The following is a 27861-nucleotide window of genomic DNA, read 5'->3' on the forward strand; positions in this document are numbered from 1 at the left end:
ACAGAGGTCAAGGTGGGAGGGAGGAATTGGCACAGATTCCTCTCCCTTTTTGTCCAGAAATAAGAGTGCCTTCTTTGATCAGAGGAGAAGATGGCGCCCTAAGTAGGTCTACTCTGAACACCACTCATGTCTGCTCAGTGTCCCAGGAAACTGTTCTTAGGATTTGAGTGACGGGATCCAAGCCATAGAAAGCAAAGCGCCCAGCTCACAGGACAATGATTAGCAGAGGCTCTTGATGGATGAGCATATACACTTGAGCACAAAATACATGCATCCCCTGCTGTCTTAATTTGCCCTGAAAATTAAAACACGGTTCAAAAGTTTCTAGTGGTCCTAATTAGCTATATTAGTAGTAGGTTCTGAAGTTTGATGGTTTTCCATGTAGTATCCTGGGATTTTTTTAGCTAGTAATTTCATCACCTGTACCCAGAACAGTGTTTCTAGAAGCTATGCCATAATTTCTTTTTAATGCACTGTTTCCAATTTACGCTATACTTTTAGTTCCCACACCCCTGAAATCTGGCCTTCATTCAGATGGATAGTTTCCCGAGTGTGCCATAGTCTCCTGGACTTCATACAAAGGCCATTTGCTCACATATATATGAGCAGGATGTTGCCAGCTGCAGAGGTCAACTCTGCATACACGGTGAATCAGTTTTATTTCTCTGCTCTCACAGAGCAGCACTGAGCCAAGCACTTGGACTATAATTTAGCTCTGTATTTAAATAACCAACTTGGTCACCGTTTTTAAATGGTCTGATGTAGTATCCCCTTGACACCACCTTTCATGACTTTTAGGAGCCCGACATAAGACTCTAGTCTATAGTTTTAATTTGTCTTGACTCAGTACCTTCTAAGCGTGCTCTTGAGTCTCCCTTCTGGGAATAGGGTAAGTATTTAAAACTGGGCCTTCTACTGCCTAGTACCTTCCTTACCACTGGTTTTCCTCCCTCTCAAAAGGTAGACTTAAAGAAGGGGGAAACAAATTATTTTTATTATGACTTTTTATTTGATTTATTGCCTGCCACTCCCATACAGTGACTTGTGGCGGGTTACAATGTCCTCATTAAAAATCCCATTAAAACCCCCATTAAAAGACTGATGCGATATAAAATACACAGCAACAGGCAATAAATAAAACAAGCCCCGCACCCAAGGTGATACCCACTATTGGGGAGTAGAGAGAGAGAGCCTAGCTGGCAATACCCAGGTGCTAACACCAGCCTTGGGAGGGGGGGGGGCGTGATCTTCCTCACTGCCCTGGCCTCAACCAAAGACCTGGCGGAAGAGCTCCATGTTGCAGGCCCTGCGGAATGCAGAAAGCTCAATGTGAGCAGGGAAGGTTGGTAGCAACTGGAGCTGAGACAAAGTCAGAGAATAGTTTAGTTTGGCCCACCCTTCCCAACCAAAGAGTGTTTATTCCCAACTCCCAAACCATTCCTAAACTCAGCACAGTACTTACCTAGGCTAGAAGCCAGGCTAGACATAGCACATTTAGGAGGTAGGGATGCCAGCCTTTAAATGGGACCTGAGTATCCCCAGAATTACTACTACTCCAGTCCTCCTTGTGAAAATGGATACTTTTGGAGGGTGGATTCTATAGCATTGTACCCCATTGAGGCCCTTGTCCTCCTCAGCCTCCGTCCCCTAAATCCGCATGAGTTTCCTGGCCTGGACCTGACAGCCTCACCTCCCTGCCAGTGACCAGGGAGGATCTGGCAACCCTGTTTTGGTAGACTGGCTTTGAGCATAATGATAGAAGAATAACAGAAATAAGAAATGAGTAGATTCTAGTGGGATATTTATAGGTGTGGAAAGTTATAGCAGGATGACACTAGGAGGAATACCGTGTCTCAAAAAGCCTGTTTCATTGGGTTATAAAAATTACTAACTGGTTCTGCTGGGACTGCCTAAAGTATCCCCACTGTTAAAAGGGAAAGTGCTGAAAGAATCCAATTCCCAGAAACATGACCACTCCTACAAATATCAAGGCTTTAAATGGGGAAGAAGGGAGGATCACAATTACAAACATACATCAGTGTCACAGATTTTTGGCTTAGAAATTGTGTTTATTTATTCCTTGTACTAACCAATTAATTGTACATGCAACAGTTATCTGTAACTACAGACAAAGGACACCTTCCTGAATTCATTTATATTCCTTGTACTAAATTTTCCACCCATTCTTTAAAAGCACAGAAGGAAATTTATCCAAGCCGTGTGTATTATTTATTAAAGGTTTCCTCTGAAACTAGATTAACTGTGGCCTGATAATTACAAAGTAGCCTATGGTTCTGTATTTATCAGCCAATTACTCCTATGACAGTTTCACTGGTAAATAATTTAGCTAATGTTTGCCACCTCAAATAAAGCTACTTATTTGAATGAACTAATGTAGTTCCAGTAACTTAATCTGATAAAGCTAATCACAGTGGGTGGCTTTTAGTGTACTCCTACACAGAGTACTACTAGTCTGGGCCCACTTATTTCAGAGCATTTAGATGAGAATAACTCTCTGTAGGATTGCACTGTCAAGTGCCTAATTATTCTTTCTGAAATATTGAACCATTTGGATTTTGATGAGAATTTTGATTACATTCTTCCAAAACATTGGGCACAGCAACTTGTACAGTGATAGATAAATCATTGCTTCTGGGAGAAGTTTCTTTAATTCATCATTAGCTAGTGTGCTTTTTGACAGCTGGAATATACCCCAAACTATTTGCAAACCAACTACCCAAATCTATCATTTATTCTAAGTGAGAAGTAAAATTTGTTCGGAGTGTTTTATATAGGACAGAATTGATATGTGGGCTCACAGATTTCTAATTGCTCTTTGGGTTCTCCTGGCCAAGGCCGCGTCTGGATTTATCATGGAGTTTCCTGAAGGGTTCCTCTGATTGGGTGGGAATATCTATATCTATATCTATGATCATATGATCATATATAGTAGGCTACTGAGCAGTTTCTGGCTCTGGGTTGGGCTTGGGGGCGTCAGAGCAGCTAGTCCTGCTCTGGCCCTGTTACTGCAGTCTCCTTTGGGTGAAAAAGAACAAACTGGTAGCCAGCCCCGAGTGTAGGTATAATTCTGTTCACAAATCATTTGAAAATATTTCTGTGCTGTCACTTCCTGTGCTGTGGGAGTGGCCTGGTGATGTCACATCTGGTGGGAGTGTCTAGATGATGCCACTTCTGGTGATGTGGGGCTTCCAGGGGTATGGAAGGAAGGTGTGGCCTGCTGACTTCTGTGGTTTCTCAAAGCCTGAAGAATGTTTCAGGGCTTTCTCAATGGTTAAAAAGCTGAGAAAGGCTGAGGTAGAGAGTCCAATTCTAGTGTCTCACAAAATGTTCTTAAGGTCTACAGCCTATTTTCAATTATTTATTTGCATCCCACCTTTTCTTGTGACTGAAGATGACTTACAAGTCACAATTTAAAAATTGCCATTTAAAACCAATAGAATAAAGCCCCAGATATCCCCTTCCCTCCGCCGCCGCCCCAAAAAAGAGGGAGAGAGAGAGATGCCTACATTTTATACTTCAATCATTCAATGGCCTGCCCATTCTGAACCAACTGTCGGGGTGGCCTTCAAGGGCAGCCCTTCAAGGGCAGCCCAATGCCGAACATAGTAATTGGACTGCAAGCTTACAAAAGCATGAATCAGTATGGCCAGATTGGTTGAGGAACAAGAGAGTGAGTGAACCAAATGGAGCTGAAAGGAGGCATTCTGGGCCATTATGCCAACTTGCTTTTCAACCACACTAAGGCTAAAGTTAAGCAACTTTGACTGTTCAGGGAGACCGTTCCGAATTTTATGTTGAAGACTGCAGAACTGTGATGGTGCAGTAGGGGGTATGCCAGGATAAGTGGTGGTGTTCTGACAGTTTTACTGCTTCCTCCTGGCACTTTCCACCTTCTCTGTGAATGGGGCAGAACAGAATAGTGCCACCTCTCCCATTATCACTGTTGGAAGAACAGGCAAGTGGCTTGACAAGCAAGCAAACCAGCTGGTCAAATGAACAAGCAGTTTTTCATCGCACTCACCAGATAGGTGACTGAGCAACCAGGGGATGCAGTCAGGAGTTCTTCTGCACACTTACTCAGAATAAGGCTCATTGAGTTAAGTGGGGTGCCCCTCAAGTAAATGTGTACAGGAAGACAGTGTGAGCAAAGGGGGAGAGGTAGGCAGGCAGAGAGGAATGAGCGAGGGGATCATGCCTCCTTGACTGGAGAAGTAAATTTGGGGAGGGGGGGCTGCTGCACTTTGGGGTTAAGAGGTTTGTTGACCATAAAAAGGAGACTGCAGGATAAGTAAGAACTGTGTCTATGATATTAATGACAGTGAGGACTAAATCAAGCATTTAGCTCACTTAGCATTCTTTCATGCTTGAATTTCATTTTGTTTGAGAACACATTAAAATGCTTGCCTCGTTGGAATACCTAAATATGAGAAGCCACAATATGGTTTTACATCCAGAAAAATTTAAAATAAACACAACAAAACAGCACACAGCTGCACATATTGGTTTTTCTCAATCCTAATTTGTTCTAACTATAGTAAGTCTCACTGCCAAGTTTTGTACTGCATTGATAAAAACTCAAGTATAAGCCATGGAGTGCTGAAGTTGTTTCCCTTCAATATGCAATATGGTCTTGGATGCATCTAGCGCACATGACCTTCCTACACCAGAAGAGAGATTGGCAACACAATCCTAAATGAAGACAAGCCCTTCTAAGTACATTGCAATCAGTGGGTTTAGAAGGGCATAGCTCAGTTTAGGGTTACACTACTTGGCTCTGAAATTGTTAAGTGATTTATTAGACTTGTCTGGAAGATCCTCTTTTGCTGTTGTACTTAGTTTCTTTGGTTCCCATGAAACATGAGACAAAACAAAGTCTGGGTAATGTTCTTTCACTGGAGCAGTGTCTGCTGAAATGATTGCAGAATATATTGTTGCTGGCTTAATGGGGCTAGGTTTTCTAAACTGAAGTGATACTTAAAAAAAAACTAGACATGACCTCTTCAGTAGAGCTGCCAACAATCCTATTGGTTATAAAATATATTGTCACCAATGGTTCTTCAGGAAGGGAAGTGACACGTATATTTGCCCATGTACTTGGGATATTCACACCTTAATCAAATCCTGGTGATAAGACAACAGTATACAGCCTTGCCTGATTCATGGGGGGGGGGGGGGGGCTTGACTCAACTGGCCACCAGGGGCTTTCTAGGTCAGCACCCCTGTGGGAACTTTCCTGGTAAGCTAAATTGTCTGTCACCTCCTGTGTCCAAATATTAAAATTCTTAAAATGCAAATTGCAGTTCTTATTGCTGCTTTGCATTGTGTGTTGTAAATCTCTTTTGTCTCATTTGTTTTCACAATCATGGATGTTTCAGACCATAAAATGATTATACAGAGCGCTAAAGTCATGGTTAGCATCTTCCCCACCGTTTTCTATTTCATCTTTAAAACTCAGACCATAAGGACAAAGTGCTGGAAAATCAACTCATGAATATTTCTTGGGCTGGCAATTAACCCAGCCAAACGTATGAATCCCAGCTGTCAAAATATAGTGTGCTTCTGTAATAAAGCAGATTTCCCCTTTGCTGCCTCAGCCTGTATTACAAATGCAATATGACATTGTACCAAAAATTACTTTTCTTAAACACATTTGATGTTCAGAAGTGCTTTAAACACTGGAAATGTAGATGCCACACACTTTTTTTCTTTCCTTTTTGCCAAGTTCTCCCTTAAATGCAAATTTCCTCAGATATTATCAGAAGGTTCCTCCAAAGTGACCTTCAAGTATCATTCAAAGTGGAATTCAAAAAGTGAAGCTTAGTCAATGCTAAGTGAATATATTTTGAGTTGGAGTCCACTATTAATTAAAGAACTATTTCTCACATGACAAGTTTCCTATGGTGAAAGCACTTCTGAACTAGAATGTGGATGCATCTTGAATGTAGTTCATCGTGTGTGACAATTACACACAGGTGCAGTTTGCAACGTGGACAGATGGATCAGTCTTCTATAAATTTCTTCCTCGTGCTAAGGCCTTGCTGCAAGGTAGAAATCCAGAAAGGCAGAAGAAAACAAACACAGGCATATGAACATTCTGATATAAAAGTCCACCTTGAGAGAAGATCTTGAGTAACATAAAGGATCAGCTTCTCTCATCTGCCTATTTTCCTCCTCACTAGAAGAAGAAAAGCATGGGAAATACAGATTGTGTAAATTAGCACACTTGCTCTGGAATGCTTAAAATAATAGGAATTTGTAAAAAGGAGCCCCTGTAGAACTGACTCTTCTGGATTTATTCCTTGTGAAACACATACAATATAATTTAAGTATACATCTTTAAATATCCATACAACGTACAGGTATGAAAACTCATCAGGACTGCCCTGGCCATTTAACTTAGAGGGAAATGTTCTGGTGGGCCACTGGAGACCAGGGCTCATTCCGCACACAATAAATAATGCACTTTAGAAGTATATTTTGCTGTTCCACACAGGATAATACAGCTGCCAGAGCACATTGAAAGTGTATTATCCTTTGTGTGCGGAATGGGCCCAGGAGCAAGCTGAACCAAATCCTACTAGTCCTGTTAGAGATGCAGGCATCACTTGGCTCAGACCTTTTCAAAGAAACTGGTAGTGGTATTAATTACATCAGCTGCATATGAATCATTTGGCAGAAGATACAGCTGCTCAGTGATACATCTCAGCCAGGTCTTAGATAAATATCTTCTGCCTTGCTAGAGCCAGTTTGGTGTAGTGGTTAGGAGTGCGGACTTCTAATCTGGCATGCCGAGTTCAATTCTGCACTCCCCCACATGCAGCCACAGCTGGGTGACCTTGGGCTCGCCACGGCGCTGATAAAATTGTTCTGACCGAGCAGTGATATCAGGGCTCTCTCAGCCTCACCTACCCCACAGGGTGTCTGCTGTGGGGAGACTAAAGGGAAGGCGACTGTAAGCTGCTTTGACCCTCCTTCTGGTAGAGAAAAGTAGCATATAAGAACCAACTCTTCTTCTTCTGTAGCTTCATAGGTGCCAATGAGCTTGGCTTGCACCTGGGCCATTTTGATTTCTTAGTTCACATCATAAAAGCATACCCATCTTAGGTGGAACTTTTGATTGAATATATGCTCATCAGAAAACCCAAGTTCTCATTTTCTATTCATGGTAATGTTGTGGAGGGTAAAACAACTTTTGAGTGAAATTTAGTTTATGACAATTGGTTAAATGATGAATCTGACAGGGAAATGGCCTCACACAACTAATAGAATCATAGAATCACAGAATCATAGAGTTGGAAGGAGCCATACAGGCCATCTAGTCCAACCCCCTGCTCAATGCAGGATCAGCCCAAAGCATCCTAAAGCATCCAAGAAAAGTGTGTATCCAATCTTTGCTTGAAGACTGCCAGTGAGGGGGAGCTCACCACCTCCTTAGGCAGCCTATTCCACTGCTGAACTACTCTGACTGTGAAAAAAATTTTCCTGATAATGTTGATATGCCATTGTTGTTCTTATTTGAAAAAAGTGAAATAGCATCCACCTAATAAAAGTGGGTTCTAGGTTAAATCCTGGAAGCTAAAATGGCTAAACTGAGGTTAGCATACTTTGATCACATTATGAGAAGAGTCACTGGAGAAAAAATACTTCTAGGAAAAGCTGAAGACTCCCAGCAGGAGGTGACTCAATTAAGGATGCCATAGCCCTCAGCTGGCAGTACCTAAGCAAGGTTGATAACAATAGGGTGTTTGGGAGGTCATTAATTTATAGGGTCTCTGTAAGTTGGAAGCAACTTGACAAAACTTTATACACACAAACACAGAGAGAGAGAGATTTAATTTCACATGAGAGATTTAATTTCACATCAGCTTTTTTCTGTAGAGCTGTACATATGTAAGTGTCTGCCATTTAAAGGGATATAAGGCTAAATAGTTTTGCATTTCCAAAATAAAACGTATCTTTTGCTGAGAGGCAGGAAATTGAACTGAACACATACATGTAAGGTTAAAAGTATTACAATGCTGTGAGCTGCATTTCATCATTGAATCTGTTGTCAGTCTTCAAGGATATTCAATGCATTAGCTGACTTTTCCTTCCAACATGTGTGGAGGTGTAAACCTCAGCAGTCAATAAACTATTTTCTTCTGTGTATGTGAAAACTTGAGAGCTGCACTGGTCAATAATGTCACCACTTTAGTGCTCATTTCATTTCTGCTAGCTGGAATGCCTTATTTTATCAGGGCAACATTGGATGTTGGACCATATGTTTCAAATACATCTTTTTTTCTTTTGTATTACATTTTTTTTCCAGGTCATCCATTTCACTAGATTATCCATGACTTTCAGTTAACCTTTTATATCTTAAAATTTCTTGAGCGTTTGTACATGATTTCATATTTCAAAACTGAGCAATGTTTCATAAAGGCTTCCTAATTAATGTAGTAATTTGATTACATGGCTGAGATCACTCTTCTGAAATCAACCCCTGTGGCCTGTTTGAAAACCAAATGTAGAATGGAAAGCATTCCACTGGGATGTCAGCTCAAAAAACTGGAGCTTTTATCCCGCTAAGTCAATTTATATCATCTTTCCATTTAAAAAAAAGAATCTGAACCTCTTTAAAACCTTTGTAATACCTTTTTAATGCAAATGTCCTGGTGCCTTAGGATGTGTGAGTGCTGGCCACACCATTTCCCTGGAATGGCTTCACCCTTGTGTCCTTCCTCCCCAGCTTTCGACTCAAGTACATGTTTCTTATGTGTATAGCTTCATGTGGACTGTTCACAATTACAAGGATTAATTAAATGTTGTTGGAAATTGCTCTGGCAGCTATAGCAGCAGTGCTGGGAGAAACATGAGAACAGAGCCAGATGCTTTCTTTACTCATCTACAATGGCCACCTGCCTTCCTCCCAAAGTCCTGCTATTTCCCCAAGAGAAAGCACCTCTGCTGGCAGAGAAGGACACTCAACATTTTTCACTAGGGATGCCAGATCCCTGGAGAGCCCCCCTCCCCAGCTTCAGGAATGCAAGAAAGCCATTGTGCCTGCTCCCCCCCCCTCAACGTGGTGCCACAGGTTTTGGAAGAAGAGCAGGTTCAATGGATGTGGATGGGGAGCCACAAATGGAGGCTCCCAAGGTTTCGGGGGGGGGGGGGCACAGTGGCGACTCTGACTTTTGGAGTTTTGCCCAAAAGCCAGAGCATCACCCTGATTTTTCCAACATGCTGACATCATTTTGACGCTCCCAATTCCCACCACCACCAGCCCAGTTCCACCTGGCAGCCCTATTTTTCACTCTAATGTGACTTAGATCAACATTTATTGGTGTTTACTTTACAACCCTGTAACCCCACTGAATATACCTGAGCAGGATCTGACGGGGGCTGCTTAAAATTGCTGTCTAAATAGTATTCTTAGAGAAGTGATTTCTGTTGCAGAAACAATAGTAGGAAGGAGGAAAAAAGTGAGCACCACAACCCAGTGTAGCTCCCTGTCCCCCTCAACTGCTTTTTAATGTTAAGGAAAATGTTGGGAAATCCAACATATATAGTTTGGCCCTCCAAGGCCTAAAAGTAAGCCCAGGAGTATACAGGATAAGCACAGTGACAGTCAGGAGCTCACTGACCCGCTTCTCTGCAGACAAGATATACAGAAATATCTGTCAACTATTCCTTTCTGCTGTCTGCAAAAGAGAAACAGGTCAGACTACACAGAAGGCCCAAGTGACACAAATCTGATGCAAATGGGAAATTGTGTGCCTGAAGTTCTGTCAAGTCACAACCAACTTATGGTCACCCAGCAAGGGCCTTTCAAGGCAAGTGAGAAGCAGAGCTGGTTTGCCAGTCCCTTCCTCTTTAGAGTCTCCTTGTTGGTCTCCTCTTCAAATACCAGCCCTGCTTGGCTCCCAACATCTGAGGAGATCGGGCTACATTATATTGACTTGCCTAAATGTGACGTTAGAAAACATTTCTGCAAACATTTCAATTTACCCGAATGCTCTATTGCCTAAAAATCACCATTTTCCAACAAAGGAACTTCAGAGGGGACTGCAATGCAAAATTGTTGAATTTAGCAAGTTTAAATTGCATCAGGGTTCGAAACAGTGATGAAAATTTGAGGGATAAAGCAGCTCAATTGGCCTACTTTGGCCCAAGTTCTTGGGAACTAAGCAGGGTCAGCCTCATTCAATACTTGGATGGACTACCGCTAAGGAGAATGGGTTGGTTTTGGGAGGAAAACGATGGCAGGCCACCTCTGAACAAGCCTTGCTTGGATAGCGCCATGGAAGGGGTTGACATGAGACAGTTGCACCTGAACAGCATGGTTCTTCGTAAACAGCAGCATGCCTGGGACAGGAGTGAAATTGCTTAATATAACTAGGCAGACTTTTCCACCCCTGTTGCACCTGTCGTGAATGATCACTGTACTTGTCATGTGTACTTTTGACTTTTTGTATAGAATTATTGCATACTATTGTACATTATACCTCTTATAGTTCATCCGCACTGTTCCCAATTTCTTTGTAGGTGCCAGTATATCTGTGACCTGCCTCGTGCATGTGAGGAGGTGGTCTGTGGTCCATGAAAGCCTATGCTGCTGTAATGGTACAGTCCTAAACACAAGTTCCTGGGAGTAAATCCCTGGAATAATTTTCAAGTAGGATTTTTGAAGAGGCCTGCTTAGGACTGTACTGTAAATCTGCTGGTCTGCAGGGTGTCACGTGACTTTTTGTTTTCCTTTTCCTACAGCGTCCCTTAATGAGCTTTTTTTTTTCCAGATGAGATTCTGTCCTACAAATACTGATCTAGTTCTCTTAGCAAATGTGATATGCCACTAATGATCACTTCTTTGTAGAGGTGACTGCCTTTTTAACAAAACACATACTTATATATATACTTGGGGCAAAGCCCGTTGTATCGAGGAATACAACATGCACTAGAACTTCGCGGTGGGAAGATTAAGGGGAGGGGTTGTTCAGTCCGTAAGACATGGGGTTGGATGTGTGTGTTGTGTAGGGGGTTGAGGTGGCATGGTGACAAATGAGGGCATGGGTGTGGAGAGATGGGTGTCAAGAACCTGTGGTTTGGAATGTTCGTTGAGTGTGGGAGAGGGAACCTTTGGGAATTGTGGCATAGTGGTTACAGATGAGCTTTCCAGAGCCATGTCTTCAGATATGTGAAGGGAAAATCAGACTGGAGACTCTTCTTAGGGGGAGATTACATGGCAGCCAATTCCTCCCCGTTTTGCTTTCAACCTCTAGTCGCCGTTTGTTGCAGGAAGCCTCCCAGAGACCAGCTTAAGGCCCCTTCAAGCTTCTTAGGGGCACGTTGAGGATGGACCATTTTTATTCTGTAGAGGCCGCTTCTTTGTGCAGCTCCTTGCTGGGCAGACCTTTTGTGTAGGAGGCATGAAAAAAATTAGAACCCAGCAAGTTCAAGGGGACGTGAAGGGCCAGAAGTACAGAGGGTGGGGATTATGAAAAGTCCATATTTTATCAGGAAAAGTGCAGGGAATATATGCTAAAGTATTCACAAAACCTGCTGACATCTTTGTTAGAACAACTTTGGATCCCTAATGGCCCCTCAGACCTGGTTTGTGCTTTCAGAACCGAGATGGGAGAGCCTTGAGAGAGACTGGATTAGACCAGCCTAACCCAAAGGGCCCCAATGCACCCCTGGCAGCTCAGTCAGTGATCTGAGGCAAAGTGAGTGAAGTTGTTGGACACGACAGTTAGGGGTGGGAGACGCAGCCTGATTGGGCGGGCAGCCATTGGGTGGCCGGCCACTCAGGCGGCTGGATGACACAGGCAGGAGTATTCATTGGCCCTTAAATTGTGAGGCCCAAAAGGTCATTAGGCCTTTTATTATAATTACAGATTGACATAAACATACCCTTTTTACTTCGGCTCGGTAGTCTAAAAATCTACCTTTGAAGTTGAAGGGCATGCAAATAAAGTGGTGTTCCGTTAAAAATCTCTGCTCAAATTTCGCTCTGCTTTTTGTTTTCGTTTTGTTTCATTTATAATGCAGAAAGAAAAGAAAAGTGGACTATTGAAACTTCTAGCAGGAGCTTCAACGAAAAAGAAATCCCGCTCTCCTCCATCCATGTCCCCGACACATGACCCCCTGTCTGTGGTGGAAGGGATGCTGCAGGGCGCCATAGGACCTGAACTGTCTTCTCTCTCTAGCCATGGAAGGGCAGGCTCGTGCCCCATTGAAAGCGAAATGCAAGGAGCCATGGAGATGGAACCGCTGCACAGGAAAACAGGCTCCTTGGATTTGAATTTTCCTATCCCTTCTCCCATAAGGCAGCTGCCTCTTTCGATGGCAGCCATCCGTCCGGAGCCTAAGCCATTGTCTCGAGAAAGGTACCCAAACATCCTACCTCTTGCTTCCATTTATTTGTTTGTTTGTTTGTTTGCATTCGTGTGCATTTTTCATTAATAATAGCATACAAGGGTGAGAAAAACACAACTTTTTTTGGTGGAAGATTCGTAGTAATTAGATGTTTGTGTGGAAAAGTGGCCCCACTGGCCTGTGAACACCACTCCATTCAGCCCCCTGAGGCATCCAGGCACCCAGCATCTGTCCTGAGTCTTCACCTGGGGTGGTGCTGCTTTTGCAGTGCACCCAAGCCTCAGAAGTGTCCCTCCCTTAGTTCTTCAGTTTGCTGCCCCCAACTGTTGGTTTTAGGAATTACCTACTACTAACTTCCCTTCAGAGCCTCTTGTGGCACAGAGTGGTAAGGCAGCAGAAATGCAGTCTGAAAGCTTTGCCCATGAGGCTGGGAGTTCGATCCCAGCAGCCGGCTCAAGGTTGACTCAGCCTTCCATCCTTCCGAGGTCGGTAAAATGAGTACCCAGCTTGCTGGGGGGTAAACGGTAATGACTGGAGAAGGCACTGGCAAACCACCCCGTATTGAGTCTGCCAAGAAAACGCTAGAGGATGTCACCCCAAGGGTCAGACATGACCCGGTGCTTGCACAGGGGATACCTTTACCTTTAACTTCCCTTCCCACTTGGCTGTGCTAAGGTTTTGCCAGCTGCCTGCATTTCCTGCTACCCAGAGACTGGTTACAACGGGGACAGCTTGCCACACTGGCACACTCCCAGGGAAATAGCGATTTAACAACTGGCCACCTCCTTTCCCCAGCACACATTTTAAATAGTTTGTTCAGTCAGTGGAGGTCTATGTGGTATGAAAAACAATTTCCAATTTCCAAACAGTATAGAACTTATATTCAAGGAATATAAACGAATGGTACGGACACATGGCTGTCCTGTCCCTTGCTTTATAAATGCCCTAGCTGATCTTGTTCCAAGGCAAGCACTTGAAGCTTAGAAGTCACAGTTTTGTAAAAGCTTCCTATTACTTTGCAGTCTTTATCTAGGCAGTCAGCTGTTTCTTCTGCTCTATGGCAGTCATCAAGATAGAGCTCTGGTGGGAGAACTCTTTCTTCCAGTTGTCGTCAACCAGAATAGTCCCACCAAGACGAATTCTTCTCCCTCAGGGCCAGGGGATTTTATCTCTTCTGTCCCATCCCATCTTGTGGATCAAAGAATCCTTTCCTTAAAATGCCAGAAAGACCCACTGCAGCCTCTTGCCACTGCAGTCTCTGCGAGGTCTCAGATTTCAGCTGAAGTGTGAGCTGATCGTAACACGGTCTCCAGCCACAATGGTCATAAAGCATTTCCAAAATTCCAATGGCGGGTGATACTTGAAAGCGTTTTTTTAAAAATAACTTTTATTAAGGATTTTAGAACATAACATAAAAGATAGATATCAAAGAGAAAGAAAGAAAATAGGAAAAGGAAAGGGACATAAAAAGAACGGAAAGGCTTCTGATTTTATCTAAGACTAATATAAATCAAAATAGATCCTGGTGGGTGGCTATGTGGATCTGAAGCAGCAAACAAAGTTTGAGTCTAGCGGCACCTTTAAGGCCAAAAAAGTTTTGTTCAAGGTGTAAGTTTTTGTATGCTACAACACTTGCATACCAGCAGGCTTTCTCAACAGGAGTTTTGTGAAACCCTGGGGTTTCTTGGCAGCCCCAGAATAGTTTCTCAGATGAAATGGGAATGAATTAATTTTAATATAGTTTTTAAATTTTATTAAAATGTATTGGGTGATATGACCATATATGGTTCTGTTGAGCCACCCATCCTCCCCAAATGGCCAGTTATGGGCCTGGTGGAGGGGTAAGGGGCCCAATCATAAAACTCCTTGCTGGTCGAGGCTCATTGCACAGGTAGCAAGTGGAGTCCAGAAAGATACTCTCAATTTAACCTAACTGCTTTTGGGGGGTAGTGATGGGGCTATGGAGCAACAGTTGTCTACCCTGGTTCTATTCGTGGCCCAGCAGAATAGGCTGCTGGGCTATTTCTGACATTGTGGGGTTGGGGGGCGATGGAGAATGATTTCACCTCCAGTGAGAGTGTCTGGGTGATGTCTCGTATAGAACTATAGAAACATAGAATTGGAAGGGGCCTTACAGGCCATCTAGTCCTGCTCCCTGCTCAATATAGGATCAGCCTAAAGTATCCAGGATAATGGTGACATGTGACTTCTGGTGTCATGTGATGTCTAGAGGAGTGGTAGGGAGGTGTGAACCACTGACATAACTTTCAGGGTTTCTCAAAACTTGAAGAATGTTTCAGGGGGTTTTCTACAGTAAAAAGGTAGAGAAAGGCTGACTTAGACCTTGAATCGGTCTAAAGGTGCCACTGGACTCAGACTTTGTTCTGCTGCTGTTTTAAACTAACATGGCTGCCCTCCTGAATCTATCTTCATGGAAGGCACCCCATTAAGCCGCATGGAATGGGATATAAATCAAATTACTTGTGAGTTACATTATGGATAAGCCAGACCAATCTGGTTTCCTTCTTTGACCAAGTGACAGGCTAGCTAGATCATGGAAACTTAGTTGATGTTTCTTACCTGAATTTCAGTAAGGCTTTAACAAAGTTTCCCCATGAAGCTTTTGGGATCTGGAAGCTAAGAGACCATTAAAGAAAAGGTCCTGCATCAAATTTAAAATAGCCAATAACTTGTCTATCAGAGATGCATATGAATTGCCAGCAGCTTTACAGAACTGATGGCCTTTTTTATACAATTGCAAGATTCCTCTATATGGCTGCTCTCAAAAAGGGCCAGGGGGAACATCCCCAGAATTGAAAGAAAAAGGCCTTTCCCATCATATTGATGTCATAGTGCTAACCAAAACCCAAAAAGTGAAGCTTGTTACCAATTTCTTCTTCTTCTTTCTATCTCTCTGTCTCTCTGTCTCTCTGTCTCTCTCTGTACAAAAGAACAATTCTTAGCCCAAGGAATAAAAGTTAACCAAAAGCAGAGCTCTAAATTATGAACCGCTAAATGCAATCAAAGGCCTACCTACATGTTTGATGCTATCACAAAGAACTTCCAGTGAGTTTCTACAGATGGAAACATTAAAACATTGCAGATAGTTCTAATTGCGCTGTGCAGCAGTTAAGAATTTGATTTTGAGTTTTAGGCATTTCGGTTTCCAAAGTATGGGAATAACTTCTAATTGAAATAACCTTAATTATACTCAGCAGGCAGGATTTTCTAATTGATTTATGAATTAACTTCCCTATCGCTGGTGTATCCGCATTCTTTAACTGATCATATGGCTCTTTATGCCTGTAAATGAGGAATATTAATTACCTTAGCAGTTAGCACCCTAGGAAGGATTATGTTATCAGTGGAACCATCCGAGCGGCTGCATTAAACACTTGCCTAGAAGTTCATTCCAAATCCATTTGAGCTCATTAAAGCATCAAATTGCTTAGAAGTATATATATAGAGATATATATAAAGATATATTTAACATTACATTTAATCTCTTGACAGAGCAGGAACCTTTGAATCTCTCAACACCGTCTGCATTGTACAAAGCAGAGCAAATTATTTTGATTCCTACAGGTCTGCAGGTGGGAAGGGGAGAGAGGTGGATTTCGCTGATCCATAAAATAATTTGTTGGTTCATGGTTTATGCAGTAGTTGTGTTTTGGTGCCTACCCGCAGGCATCTCCACACAATAGACAAATATGTCAGGCAGTCATAGCCTATTGCAGCTGCCCATAGTGTTTCCACTACATATTCCAAAATATTCCTTGTTTTAAAACCTTCACATTTTACTAAGGTTGGTAGCAAACATGTCTGAGAACAGACCTTTGGGGACAGATTTAATCAGATTGTAAACAGAGCAAGTTCATGGAATTGCCTCTTCCCCCTTTCCACTGCAGCTCTCAAGTTCAACCTAAACTAAACATGGGAACCAATAATTATGGCCCCATGCCACATTCTTCCCTTCATTTTCCATAATGTCTGGTAAACTTTAACCCCATCCTGTTGTCCCTGCACTGTGCACCATCTGTAGCCAATGATACAGGCAACATGAAGAAATTATCCTAGGATATAGATGTTTAATTACACATTACAGAGAGGGAAATACAATATAGGGTTGCTGTGTTACCTAGCAGGCCTATGTTTGTCATAATTGACAGCTCCAATCTGCTGCATGATGTTTGAATCCAGCTGCTTCCACACACAGGTGATGCCTCCTTGTGGATTTATTGCTGCTGCAAAGGCCCAACCATGCACATTAGCAATGGAGCGTCCGCAACTGCCAATTCACCATTTTCTTCACCCCAGCCCGTTTCACCCACTGTCACTGCATGCTACCAGTGAGCTTTTTGCCAAAGTATTGTTTTCAAGCCATTAGTCATTGTACTGCTAGCATTGTAGTGCTATGCCTACTGTCATTTTTAATAATGAACACTGGGGCAGGGGGAATATGGTGGACATTAGGAGATAGGGAGGAAAAATGGCATCCAGATATAGTCAGTGGATTTCAGAAATCCACAGGTTGGAAGAACATGAAGTCAAACCTCCAGGCACCACAGAATGCAATAGAAGGAATGCTGGGGTAGGACAACATTGTATAGGTGCTCCAAAAAAACTCCCAATCCGCCAGTTTGAGGGCTGGGGCAGTGCAAATCCTTGACTGTTTCCAGACTAGTGATATTGTTCAGATTTGAATTTGTAAAGGCCCCTCTGTGTCCACATTAAAATTTGCCTTTCAAGGCACAAACCTGAATTGTCCTCTCTACTGCGTGTTTGTGGACTGCCTCCACAATGGTTAAAGAGAGGCATAAGCAGAAAGAAGGCTTAGGATCTAAGTCAGATTTTTTTCTTCTAGTAGAATGCATGTGCTCAGCTTGGATGGTCAGCTAGCTGGATATGGTCAGCTTGTGGAAGATAAGTAGGGTTGGCCCTGGCCAGTATTTGGATAAGAGACCTCTGAGAAATTCCTGGGGGGCAGGAAACAGTAAGGTGCCTATGAACATCTCCTGCCTAGAATACCCTACAGGCCAGCTGCAATATGACAGCACTCTCCACCACCAGAATCCATAGAAGTCAGAATGTTTTCAGTGATGTGAAAGCTGCGTATTCTTTTGCCAACATTCTGTGGTCCAATTCACTACACCTGTTTTGTACATTTCATTACACACATCAGTATACAGCAGGAAGATCTGAAATCTGACATAATTTAAGTTGGGAAAGTACTCTAATTTAATAACATAATTAGTCAGCATTGGAGCAGCATGTCTAAAATAATGTGAACATTCATTTGCATAATAGCTGGAATTGGCAGTGCTTCCTAAAATAAGCATTGCATATCTGCCCATGACAGTGTGAGAGACTGTTTTCTCTGCAGCTCACATTTCAACCTTTTATTATTTGCGCTTATCCACGTAGAAGGAGTGACAGCTATATTTAATGGCTAAGAGGAAAGGTGACCAATTGATTCTAGATGGCTGGTGAGCACTGTAATCTACATGTCTCTGTTATCTTGTCAAGATAGGATTTTCGTCAGGTAGTTTAGAGCAGTGGTCCCCAACCTTTTTATCACTGGGGACCAGTCAATGCTTGACAATTTTACTGAGTCTTTTGCTGAGGGACGCCGCCTGAGCCCCTGCCCTGCTTGCTTTCCTGCCAGCGCCCCCGACTTCCTGCCACCCACTGGGGGGCGCTGCCAGCAGCAGCTGCGCAGTGCCACGCCGAGTGGGAGCCCCAGTCATGGCGGCCACTGGAGAACACCAAAGGTGAGCCAGCGGCAGAGTGGCAGGGCAGCCCCCGAGGCAGCAGCCGGGGAGGAAGACGAGGAGGATCCACAGCCCGGTACCCACTGATCCACGGACCGGTCCCGGTCTTTGGACCGGGGGTTGGGGCTGCTGGAGCACTGTTCAAAACTGCAAAGCCAAACATGCTTATAAGCAACAAACTGCTCGACGATGTTTGTAGCCAGTGAGCATTGGAGTTAAGTGTATATTTCTTTAAGACCACGTGTCTTAAGACTCTTCCATCCAGTAGGATCCATAGAGCAATTTATAGCAAGTTTATATCACAGAAAATAAAGCAATCTTTTGAAAGGTATGCCAAACCGCCTTCAGACTCCAAATAAAACAGACTCCCAATTAACTCTCAGCAGCATCTCACGTCAGTCCTTCTGAAACAAAACCTTTTGTTGCACTAGGAAGCCATCTGTGAGAGGACATAAGAGGATTTGGCCAATAAAGATCATACAAAAACAGGCAATCCTTGATACATATGCCCAGATTTTAAAAAATCATTGCCCAATAAGGAGAGATTTGATATAAACCACAGCAAGACACACTGAAAGCTGTTCATGGGAGGCTGTGGATCTCTGACCATGCCAAAGCTGGCAACATGGCAGGGTGCTGTGTATAACCCAGTCCGCCGTTGTGTGCAATAAGACCTTTCCATTTGTCTTTCAAGGTACCGCGTTGTGGTTCCGTATCCCCCTCAAAGCGAAGCCGAGATTGAACTGAAAGAAGGCGACATTGTGTTTGTCCACAAGAAAAGAGAAGATGGTTGGTACAAAGGGACGTTACAGCGAAACGGCAGGTCGGGCCTCTTTCCGGGAAGCTTCGTGGAGAGCTTTTGAGGGCCTGTATTCTGCACTCTCTGGACTGGAGAGACCTTTTGGAGGAAATCCCGTAGCACAAAAAGCAAGGGCAAAGAGACACTTTCCTAATATCCACTGCCATAATAATAACTGTAATTATTGTTTCCAAAGACCCCTCCCCCCTTCTTCATCCCAGCTCTTTGATATTCAGACCCAGGGATGGGGTCTCTTGCTGTGCTCTCCATACTGCAGTATGTCGGAGCAGTGCCTTCTGTTGGGAATCAAAGGCCGAGAGGATGAGCATTTGGGTTGCATCTAAAACTCAACCCCAGCCATTGTTATACTTTGTGTAAATTATAGAGAAAATATGTTTTTAAACAAATTAAGAATTGTTATATCGCAGTAATTTATTTGTCCGAGCTGCAGTGTTCTTATTACCGGCCTATGCAAGAGGGACTGAGTCACAGGACGGGGGCAGCAAAATTCTGGAACTAATACATTTTCCCAGGTGGGAATGAGGAGCTGTGCAGGGAAAACCCAACTAAATTCACACACTGTCGGGCTAGACAGAACTAAAAGTCCAAAACATTGCTATCATGCCTTTTTTAGATAACATCGAAAATAGTACGTGCAAGAACATGTCAGCATCCTTCCACACCATCTTGAGGCATAGCAAAGAAGCCTAGAGGGCTGCCTGTCTTCAGGCTTGCCTGAGATTCCACTTCCATTATGGAGAAGTACATTTTTCCACAATGGTTCCTAACAGGATCTGAAAGTGGACCCCATAGCTGGCAAAGGGTCACGTGACCATCTTGTCACCATATAAGGGCTGCCATGTGATCCAGTGGCTGTTTGAACCCAGCTCTTCATTCCATCTGTGGTCAAGGATTTCAGATGGAAAGCCACCAATATGGTCTGCTGGACTTCGACAATTAAGAGTCAGTGTGACATTTTCATTAAGGAAGGGGTCCTTTTTTCTTTTCTTGCCCGCATGCAGCATTTACATTTTTATTGTTCCGTTTTATGTCAGTATTTCAGAGAGGACAGGGTTTTTTTTTTAATGTATTCTAAATGCAAGGAGCATTATACAGTGCATATTCCACGCAGATAAGGGAACCTCTACTTTGCATATATATGGTATTACTGATTTTAAAAACAAGTAACATGATTTAATATACCACAGATAACTGTTATTACCTTTATCAAACGTGCAAAAATGTCTGCAGTTGGTATATGGATTATGAGAATGGAGTCATATCTTGGCCAGTATGCAGACAGGACTTAGGGCTCATGCTTATGGTTGTACGAGAATTTTTGCAAGTTATATGTACGTAACTGGCTTCAGGATGATGAAGGAATACTTCCTCACAGAAGCTGGTTGCATAAGGAAAGCATCTGATGTGTATGTAGAAGAGAATCCCTGGAGACGAGGTAATAGTAGTTGTGCTTACACAACTCTACAAAAAGTAACATCTACCAAATACAGAAGGGGGGGGGGGAGGTGATTCAGTGGGATCCAACAAAGAGCATAGCTCACCATTCCCTTACACAAGAACACGAGCAAAGGAACAGTGGGCAATAATTCATCCCATGCTGCAATAGCAGTTTCCAGGATTTTGCTCATTCAACATCAACTTTGGAGTGAGTTTTGCACATTTTTTGTGTGCAAAATGACGTGTGAAAAGCCATGACCAAAGGACATTTTTACACCCAGAAGTCATATTTGAAATGAGCCCATTCTCTTTTACTTAGTGAACTCTTATGCCTGCATATTACTTTACCGTTCTAGAAGAGGCAACTATACATATTTTGTATCGGTTACTATAGCTAATGTCCGATTCTTGAAGATGAAAGCTTTTTACTTTCTTGTTATCCACAACCCCAGATAAGGGAAGAAAACCCTTATGGGATGCTGCTAAATACAATGACCTGTCCCTCACACTCAAACATATTGTGTTGGATGCCTCTTCAAAGCACAGTACTCTGTCTAGACAGTGATAATTATTGGAGATTTGGGAGCTTTTCCAGGAAGATTCGTTTTAATTGACTTCTACACGGCAATAAAAAGAACACTGCAGGTTTCTTCAAGCACAGCACATTGGATTTTTGTCTCTCTGCTTGTCCTAATGGCAGCGAGAAGGTGGCTGTATTTACCATTATCAAATTGTGATTTGTTCCTGTACAAAATGTATAGTTCTGAATACTGTTTGGTTTTCTAACCCCGGCTCAAGGTACATGATAAAACAGTTCAGGCAATAGAATTTTCCAACAACCAAGACCTTAAAGGTGCAATAAACAGGGAGCAAGAAAATAAACCTGTAATGTCAACTGTTGACATCCATTACCATTTTTATTAAGAAGTGGGATAATCTGCATTTCTAGCCCTGTGTATGCTCTTTCAGATGGTGTATACTAGAGACATCACTTAAAATGTTTCCCGTTTGATTGAACTGCATGATTTCTGTGCAGCCGTCTTGTCATGTGTTGCAAACAGATACCATAAATGCCATCTGTCCTCCCTCCATCAAAACATGAAGTTGTTGCTTTGGGCCCTCTTTTTTTTCATGAGGCCACATGAATCCTAAGAACTGCTAGGACAACAGGCATTTCCGTGGACAGCTCAAACACATTTTGGTGCCAGCAAAACAACATGAACCTGGATTTGACACCAACACAGAGAACAGAAACTTGTGAAAATATTTAGGATCGGGCCATATGCTGTGAGGAAGCACCCAGTAGCAGAACCTGCAGCCCCTGAAGAGATGCAAAAAATATCTGAAATATTTTGTCAATTTAAAAAAAAAACATTTAAAAGTTGATGCAAAAATACAGTACAATCTGGCTCATGCCTCAGTATCAGGGCAACATTTTCAGTTGTATTGTGCAAAAGGTATTTTGTTCTCCATGGATCCCACCATTTGAATGCTGTAGAATTTCACCTCTTGAAATGGGTAATGACCACAGAACCATGATTCCTCTGACTGCAGAATTTGTCATCTGTCTGCCCATTCTTCCTTCTGCTAGGCCAGAGCTAGCCGTACCATGACTTGCCTTGGAAGTGTAACATTGGGCTGCAGATTCTGGGCGGAGAGCAGTATCGCTCCTTCCAGTATTGATCTATCTATTTGTCCAACATTTTTAAAAGGCCAAAGGCTGGAATCTTTTCAGTCTTACTATTTTCAGTACAAGAGATTTAAACCCAAGCTTAACTTCTCATCAAACTTTGACGCACGTAGGGGTGAACTACACAATAAACACCGGTACTTTTGTACGAAGCAGTACATATACTTTCTGGTTCTTTCATTAAAAAAAATAAAAGCAAGGGAAGTTAAGTAGGGGGGAATTCAGAGTTGCTAAAGCATCCCCCGTGTCTTTTTCCCTACATAATTTCAACTGTGTTTTCCTATGCATTTTGAAGAGGAGAAGTAGGCATAGCCATTATTAAGTATCCCTTCCCTTCTTATTGCTGTTTCTTTCTGAAGTCCTCCTTCTTGAAGTGATTTTTTTTGAAGGGGAATGATGCTCTGGAGAACATTTATGCATGTTAGCATGCATTATGTACTTTTGACTGTAATATGCTCAGACAAGCAGGAAATTAGCAAGAAAGCAATGTTGACTTTTCAGTCGTAGCAGTGTGTGAGTCTTCTATGAAGGCGTGACTGTCCTTCTTCTGAGAACCTGGCAGGATGGAGTGTCTCCCCCCCCCATCCCCCATCTTCTGGAGAAGGTTTGGGTCAAGCAGATGAAGGAGTCCAAACTGATACTGTGTTATGTCTTTGTTTTTTTGCATCTGGTTTTTTGGACCAAATAAAAGAAGGAAATAGATGGCAAGTAAACATTGGTTTTAAAAAAGTCACAATTGTATACCTCACCTCATACAATTTTTTCAGAGGCCCAAACAACTTCCATTTCCTATATATATTGTAGACAGCCATCTGTAGTGGACCAAAAGTGGGAGATGTTTGCTGAGGCAATAAAGAACCCCTCGCCTGTCTCATGTGTTACTTAAAAGGTGTTTGCACAAAGAGATCCGATTAAAAGGAAGTCCGCTACTGATCCAGAGAACCAAGTAACTCATTTCATCCATTTCAAGGAGCATCAAGCTCATTTTCCTCGCCCACACTACGAGAAACCACATTGTGAAACTGAGGGAAGTCTCAGAAACAAGTTATGATGTGACAAGGGGATCTGCTGTTTAAAGTGGGGGTGAAGTCACAAATCTATTAGGCACATAAGCTCGGGTATTCACCTAAAATAGCTCTATATTTGATAAACCGGAGACCAGCTCTTATCTAGAATTGGTTTCCTTGCTGTGCTGAGAATATATAACAGTCAAGGCGTTTGGTCTTGCACATTGTGCTCAGCTAGCAGCTAAAGCTGCATTTATCCCACCCTCCAGGGGGGGAAGATGATCACCCTTTGGCAGGACATTATACCAATTCTTCAGCAAACGCTGCAGGATATCTCTGGGTGCATGTGTTAATCTATGAACTCCACAAGGACAAAACATCACACAATTGCAGATTTGCAAATAGCTGTCCTGAATTTTATACTTCAAGAGGGTTGTCTACCAGAACCCACACACACACACACACACACACACACACACATATATCTCGTGCATTTTTTGTTCCGCATTAAATATTTAAAGAACCAATCCGTCATACTCCATTCGAGGATGAAACCATTTCTTTGAACACTTGGTGCTCTGAAAACACTTGTTTCTAGCCCTGGGTTCTCATCCATCATGGTAGTTTGGAACAGCTTCCCAGGGCAGATTGCTTCCATGCGAGCAGCACAAATAGGGAACGCAAAGACAAGCAATCTAGGAAGTGACATCTATGGAGCAGAGGGGAAGAATTAATGCCTATTGCGGTCTATCGATAAGCAGCATTCAAGGGACAGTAAGTATGGGGGGTGTTTGTACCTGTGCGTGTGGGTGTGCACGTGTGTGTGTGTGTGCATTTTCTATGACTGAAAGCCACAAACAAACTGTTCTGGCAAACTTGTTTTGTATCATGCCGGGTATGTTGTACTGAGAAAGTTTCTGCTATCTGAACAAACTCTTTGTACTTTGCACAGCTGAGAAAGGGGTTTTTATGATTCATGAGTGTTAACCTATAATTTAGAAAACGTCAGCTATTATGACAAGTTCAAATGATCTGCCATGACTGTGTTTCTCATCCTTTAAATAAAATATCCATTCACGTAACCTGTGTGAAATCACTTCTCTTACATGGGGAGGGACTAGCCGGTCTGGGGAAAAGGTACATAGCGAAAGGAAACAAGTCCAGGCACTCCAAAAGCGAACTGCAAAATTTCTGGAAAAGGGTTGTTTTCTGAAGTACTTGCATCATTTTAAAAAACTTTATTATGTGGGTGAGATTCTTAATTAATAAATGTTTTTTTAATTATTATGTAGGTGAGGTCAACACATGTTCCAGCCTTGTGCCGTGTTATTAAAATGCAGTATTGCCACTAAACTGTTCCACTTTCCTTTTGAGCTGTATCCATCATAACAATTTTTTTTACACTGGATTTGGATAACATTATATGAGATTTTTTTGGAGACCACTATACTTTTTGATAGCCAGACAGGGGCTACAGTGAGAGATAATGGGCATGCTCTTCTTTCCAGCTCTAAAGTGCTTTTCGGTCCCTGTAGGGCAGCCTTTTTCAACATTTGGACCATGGAGGTGCCCCTGAAATAATTTCTCAGACTTCGAGGAGCCCCGGAAGTGATGTCAGCAGGCCATGCCCACCACCACCACACCCCCGGAAATGACATCACTATCCACACCATTAGCCCTCCTTTTGCTCCCCCCCTCACACACACACACACACCTTTACTACTACTATGGCGGCTCTGCCTCATGAAGGCCAGAAATAAAAGTAGGAGCTGAGAAGACAGCCTGGATCCCCTCATACCATGCCACTTCAGAGCTTTGTTTTGGTGCATGTTTTGTTGTAAGCGAGCATGCACTGTTATGATGAATGGCAAACTCTGCAAGACCATTGTTTTTTTTTGCTACTTTGGCTGCCTCCAAGGTGCTGTGAAGCTGTACAGGGAGGTGGAGAAAAAAAATCTGCTTAAAAACAATTAGGGGAAACAAGCCTGAGAACCAGAGCACTGGATGGATAGGCGTCAGCAGGGTGGTCAGTGTTTGGATAGCAAGCGTACGTTCCAGATAGCACGGAGTTACTGGTGTGGAGTGGGTGGGAGGTCCTTTTCTATTTAGGAAAATAAATGGAAACCTACACATTATGCCCGAGACAACATTCAGCCTCACAAAAATTATACCCAGGAGTAAACTATCATAGCCAGTTATCAACAGATGGTTGAACAGCCATGCGGTTCCTCCATTCAACTTCTGGAAGACATTTTTACATAGGCAAATTTGTCATTTGAATGTGCCGTCCATCCAACTAGCTGATAGGATCTTTGTCTAAAATAGAATCAGCAATCTCCAAATGCAGTCTGCAGTTATATGCTCAAGGAACTAAAAGAATTATCCAAGGAAACAGCCCAGTGGTGTGTTCCACGTTACATGGGGGATCTAGGGCAGGCAAACACACAAGAGGTGGGAAACTATGTCGCTCTCTAGGCCCAAAAAGGAGTAAATATGCTGACTTGATAATGATGTATTTTCCAGGGGTTTGATTTTATGGAAGATCTTGGCTTCCATTTTCTAGGACATTCCAGTTTTGTTTTTAAGAATCTATGCTATGCCTCTCTCTAAATTCTCCTGGAAAAATAAATCCAGCATTTGTGGTATTTTCATAGTTTCAAGAGCACTTCCTGACCTTAGTAGCTCTTTAGAACAGAACAAAACTGGCAGATATAATGTTAGGCTAGGAAGTGCCAAGGGAAATATATGATCAGGGCAAGCAAGAGAGAGCCAGCCTTTGATCCAGTCTGGAGAAAAGTCTTGTCTTCACATTGTAGACTTTCATTTATCCTAAAATAACTCTCAGAGTATTTACAGATGGATTTGCAGTTCCTTAGTCAAAAAGAAAAGTCTGCTACTTCTTTATACGACGAGGCGCTTCTTCGATGAAGTACCAGGCAGTAATTAAAGCATGTTACTGGAGCGTGGGTAAAAGGGTTCAAAGGTCAGCAAGAGGCATTGGTACAGCTGTCTCATTTAGGTCCATATTGATGGTATTCAAAACAGGGCTCCCCATATGGGCTTCCTTGGGCAAGTGATTGCATGGATTCGCTGTGCCATTTGCTTTTCTCTCCCATTCCTCTTTTCCAATTGCAGGGATTGGGCAAGAACACACACAGTTGGTAAAATATAATAGCTGTAAAGAGTTTTCAAATGTCCCCCTCCCATCATCCCCATGGCCTCTTGCCTGCAGTTCTCCTGTCAGCCTTCACTTTTTGAATCTTCATTTTCAGGTCTTGAGTTACATGAGGCTTTCTGGTTCCGGCCCCCATTGCCCGCCTAATCCTCACACTTTGTTCTCCAGCTCATGCTGTTCTTTCTGGCACCACCCATGGAAGAGCCTCAACCTGTCCCAATGATTCCGGGAAGCGGGGCGGGGGGGGAGTGACAGTGCTAAAAGGGTCTATTTATCAATCGAGGGGTGACTATAAAAAATGCAGGCAAAAGCGTGGTTTTATTAAGATTCTTTCCCCCTTTTTTATTTCCTCAGATAATTGTCTGGGATCTACGTTAATGGAAATGTAAATTGGCTGCCACTGTGCTAAATGACAATCAGGTTTTGTTTGACAGAGCTGAAAAGTATCTTATTGGGAATGTTGGCACCAAACAATCTAAATGCAAATTTAAGTGGGGTTAGGGGAGGGCGTTTTAGCTTCCATTGAGGTGATTTGATAACAGGGGACGGGGAGGGGAAGGAGGTAATGAGCTTCCAGTTCATAAAAATCATCAATGTGTGTAACAGTTCTGTGATAGAATTCAGTGTTTCGGCATTATTTTAAACTAGATTCAAAGCCCGTCACTAAGGACAGGCTTTGAAGGGTCCCCTGTCCCCGCCGCCAGCACGGTTGGCCCGGGGAAGCCCTCCCCGGCTGCCCCCCTCCCTGCCAATGTTGCGGCTTCCCCGGGGACCTCTGAGCAGGCCCGCTGCATCTGCAACGCAGCAGGCCTGCTCGGAGGCCTCGGGAGAAGCCCTCCCCAGCCCCCTCCCTGGTGGCGAGCCCAGCCGCCGAACTGACTCCCTACTTACAGTGGTCATTCTGGCTTCTGGGCAGAGCTCTGGCTGTTACTGGTGAGGGCCCAATTGGAAGGCACTTTGCGCCTTCTGATTGGGCCCTCACCTAACTGGCCAGAACTGCTGTCCGTCCTTGCTGAGGGGCCCTGCCCATTCTCCACCCACTAAGGGCTTAGCGAAATATGATGGACCAGATCATACTACTCTATCTTCCTTTTCTACTACAAATAAGGTTTTAAGCAAGACCCAAAGACTGCAACATTTCAGCCATATTCTGACAACTTGCAAATGTAACAGGTGCATGACAGTCGTGAGTTTCATTCTGTTATTTCTAACTCATGTTTCCTTCTCTGTTCTTACTTAGGAGAGACATCGAAGAAGTCCCTTCTGCGCACTCCACATGCTCAACGTCTGAGATTAGCGAGTGTTTGTTTGCCAAGGCTTTGTCAAATTAGGTTGGCTTGCCAAAGCAAATGTTGACTTACCAAAAGAATCACATGGTCACTCACAGCAAACTCAATGGGCTGCTATCTAAATTAAAATAATGTCTGAACTCATTACACACATAATCCGTCCTATTACATTTTTATCTGTACATTTAGGACTTTCTCATGAACCTCTGCAGTTTTGGGTGAATAAAAATCTGACCCCAAAAAATCTTCCAGCTTTGTTCCTGACACGCTCCATCCAGTGGTGGATGCGTCTCTAGA

The 27861-nt window shown here is 43.0% G+C and overlaps 1 protein-coding gene across 2 annotated transcripts in view; it reads left to right on the plus strand.

The window, feature by feature from the left end:
* Positions 1 to 24182, plus strand: part of SH3RF3 (SH3 domain containing ring finger 3) — a 238939-nt gene extending 214757 nt beyond the window's left edge. For both annotated transcript variants that reach the window (XM_077343628.1, XM_077343629.1), the window contains 2 exons: positions 12049 to 12386; positions 18841 to 24182. In XM_077343628.1, the coding sequence (XP_077199743.1) occupies positions 12049 to 12386; positions 18841 to 19009 (507 nt within the window). In that variant the 3' untranslated portion in view covers positions 19010 to 24182. The remainder of the gene's footprint in view (positions 1 to 12048; positions 12387 to 18840) is intronic.
* Positions 24183 to 27861: the final 3679 nt, after the last annotated feature.

The sequence above is a fragment of the Paroedura picta genome, chromosome 6 (genome assembly GCF_049243985.1).
Source record: "Paroedura picta isolate Pp20150507F chromosome 6, Ppicta_v3.0, whole genome shotgun sequence".
Lineage (NCBI taxonomy): Eukaryota > Metazoa > Chordata > Lepidosauria > Squamata > Gekkonidae > Paroedura > Paroedura picta.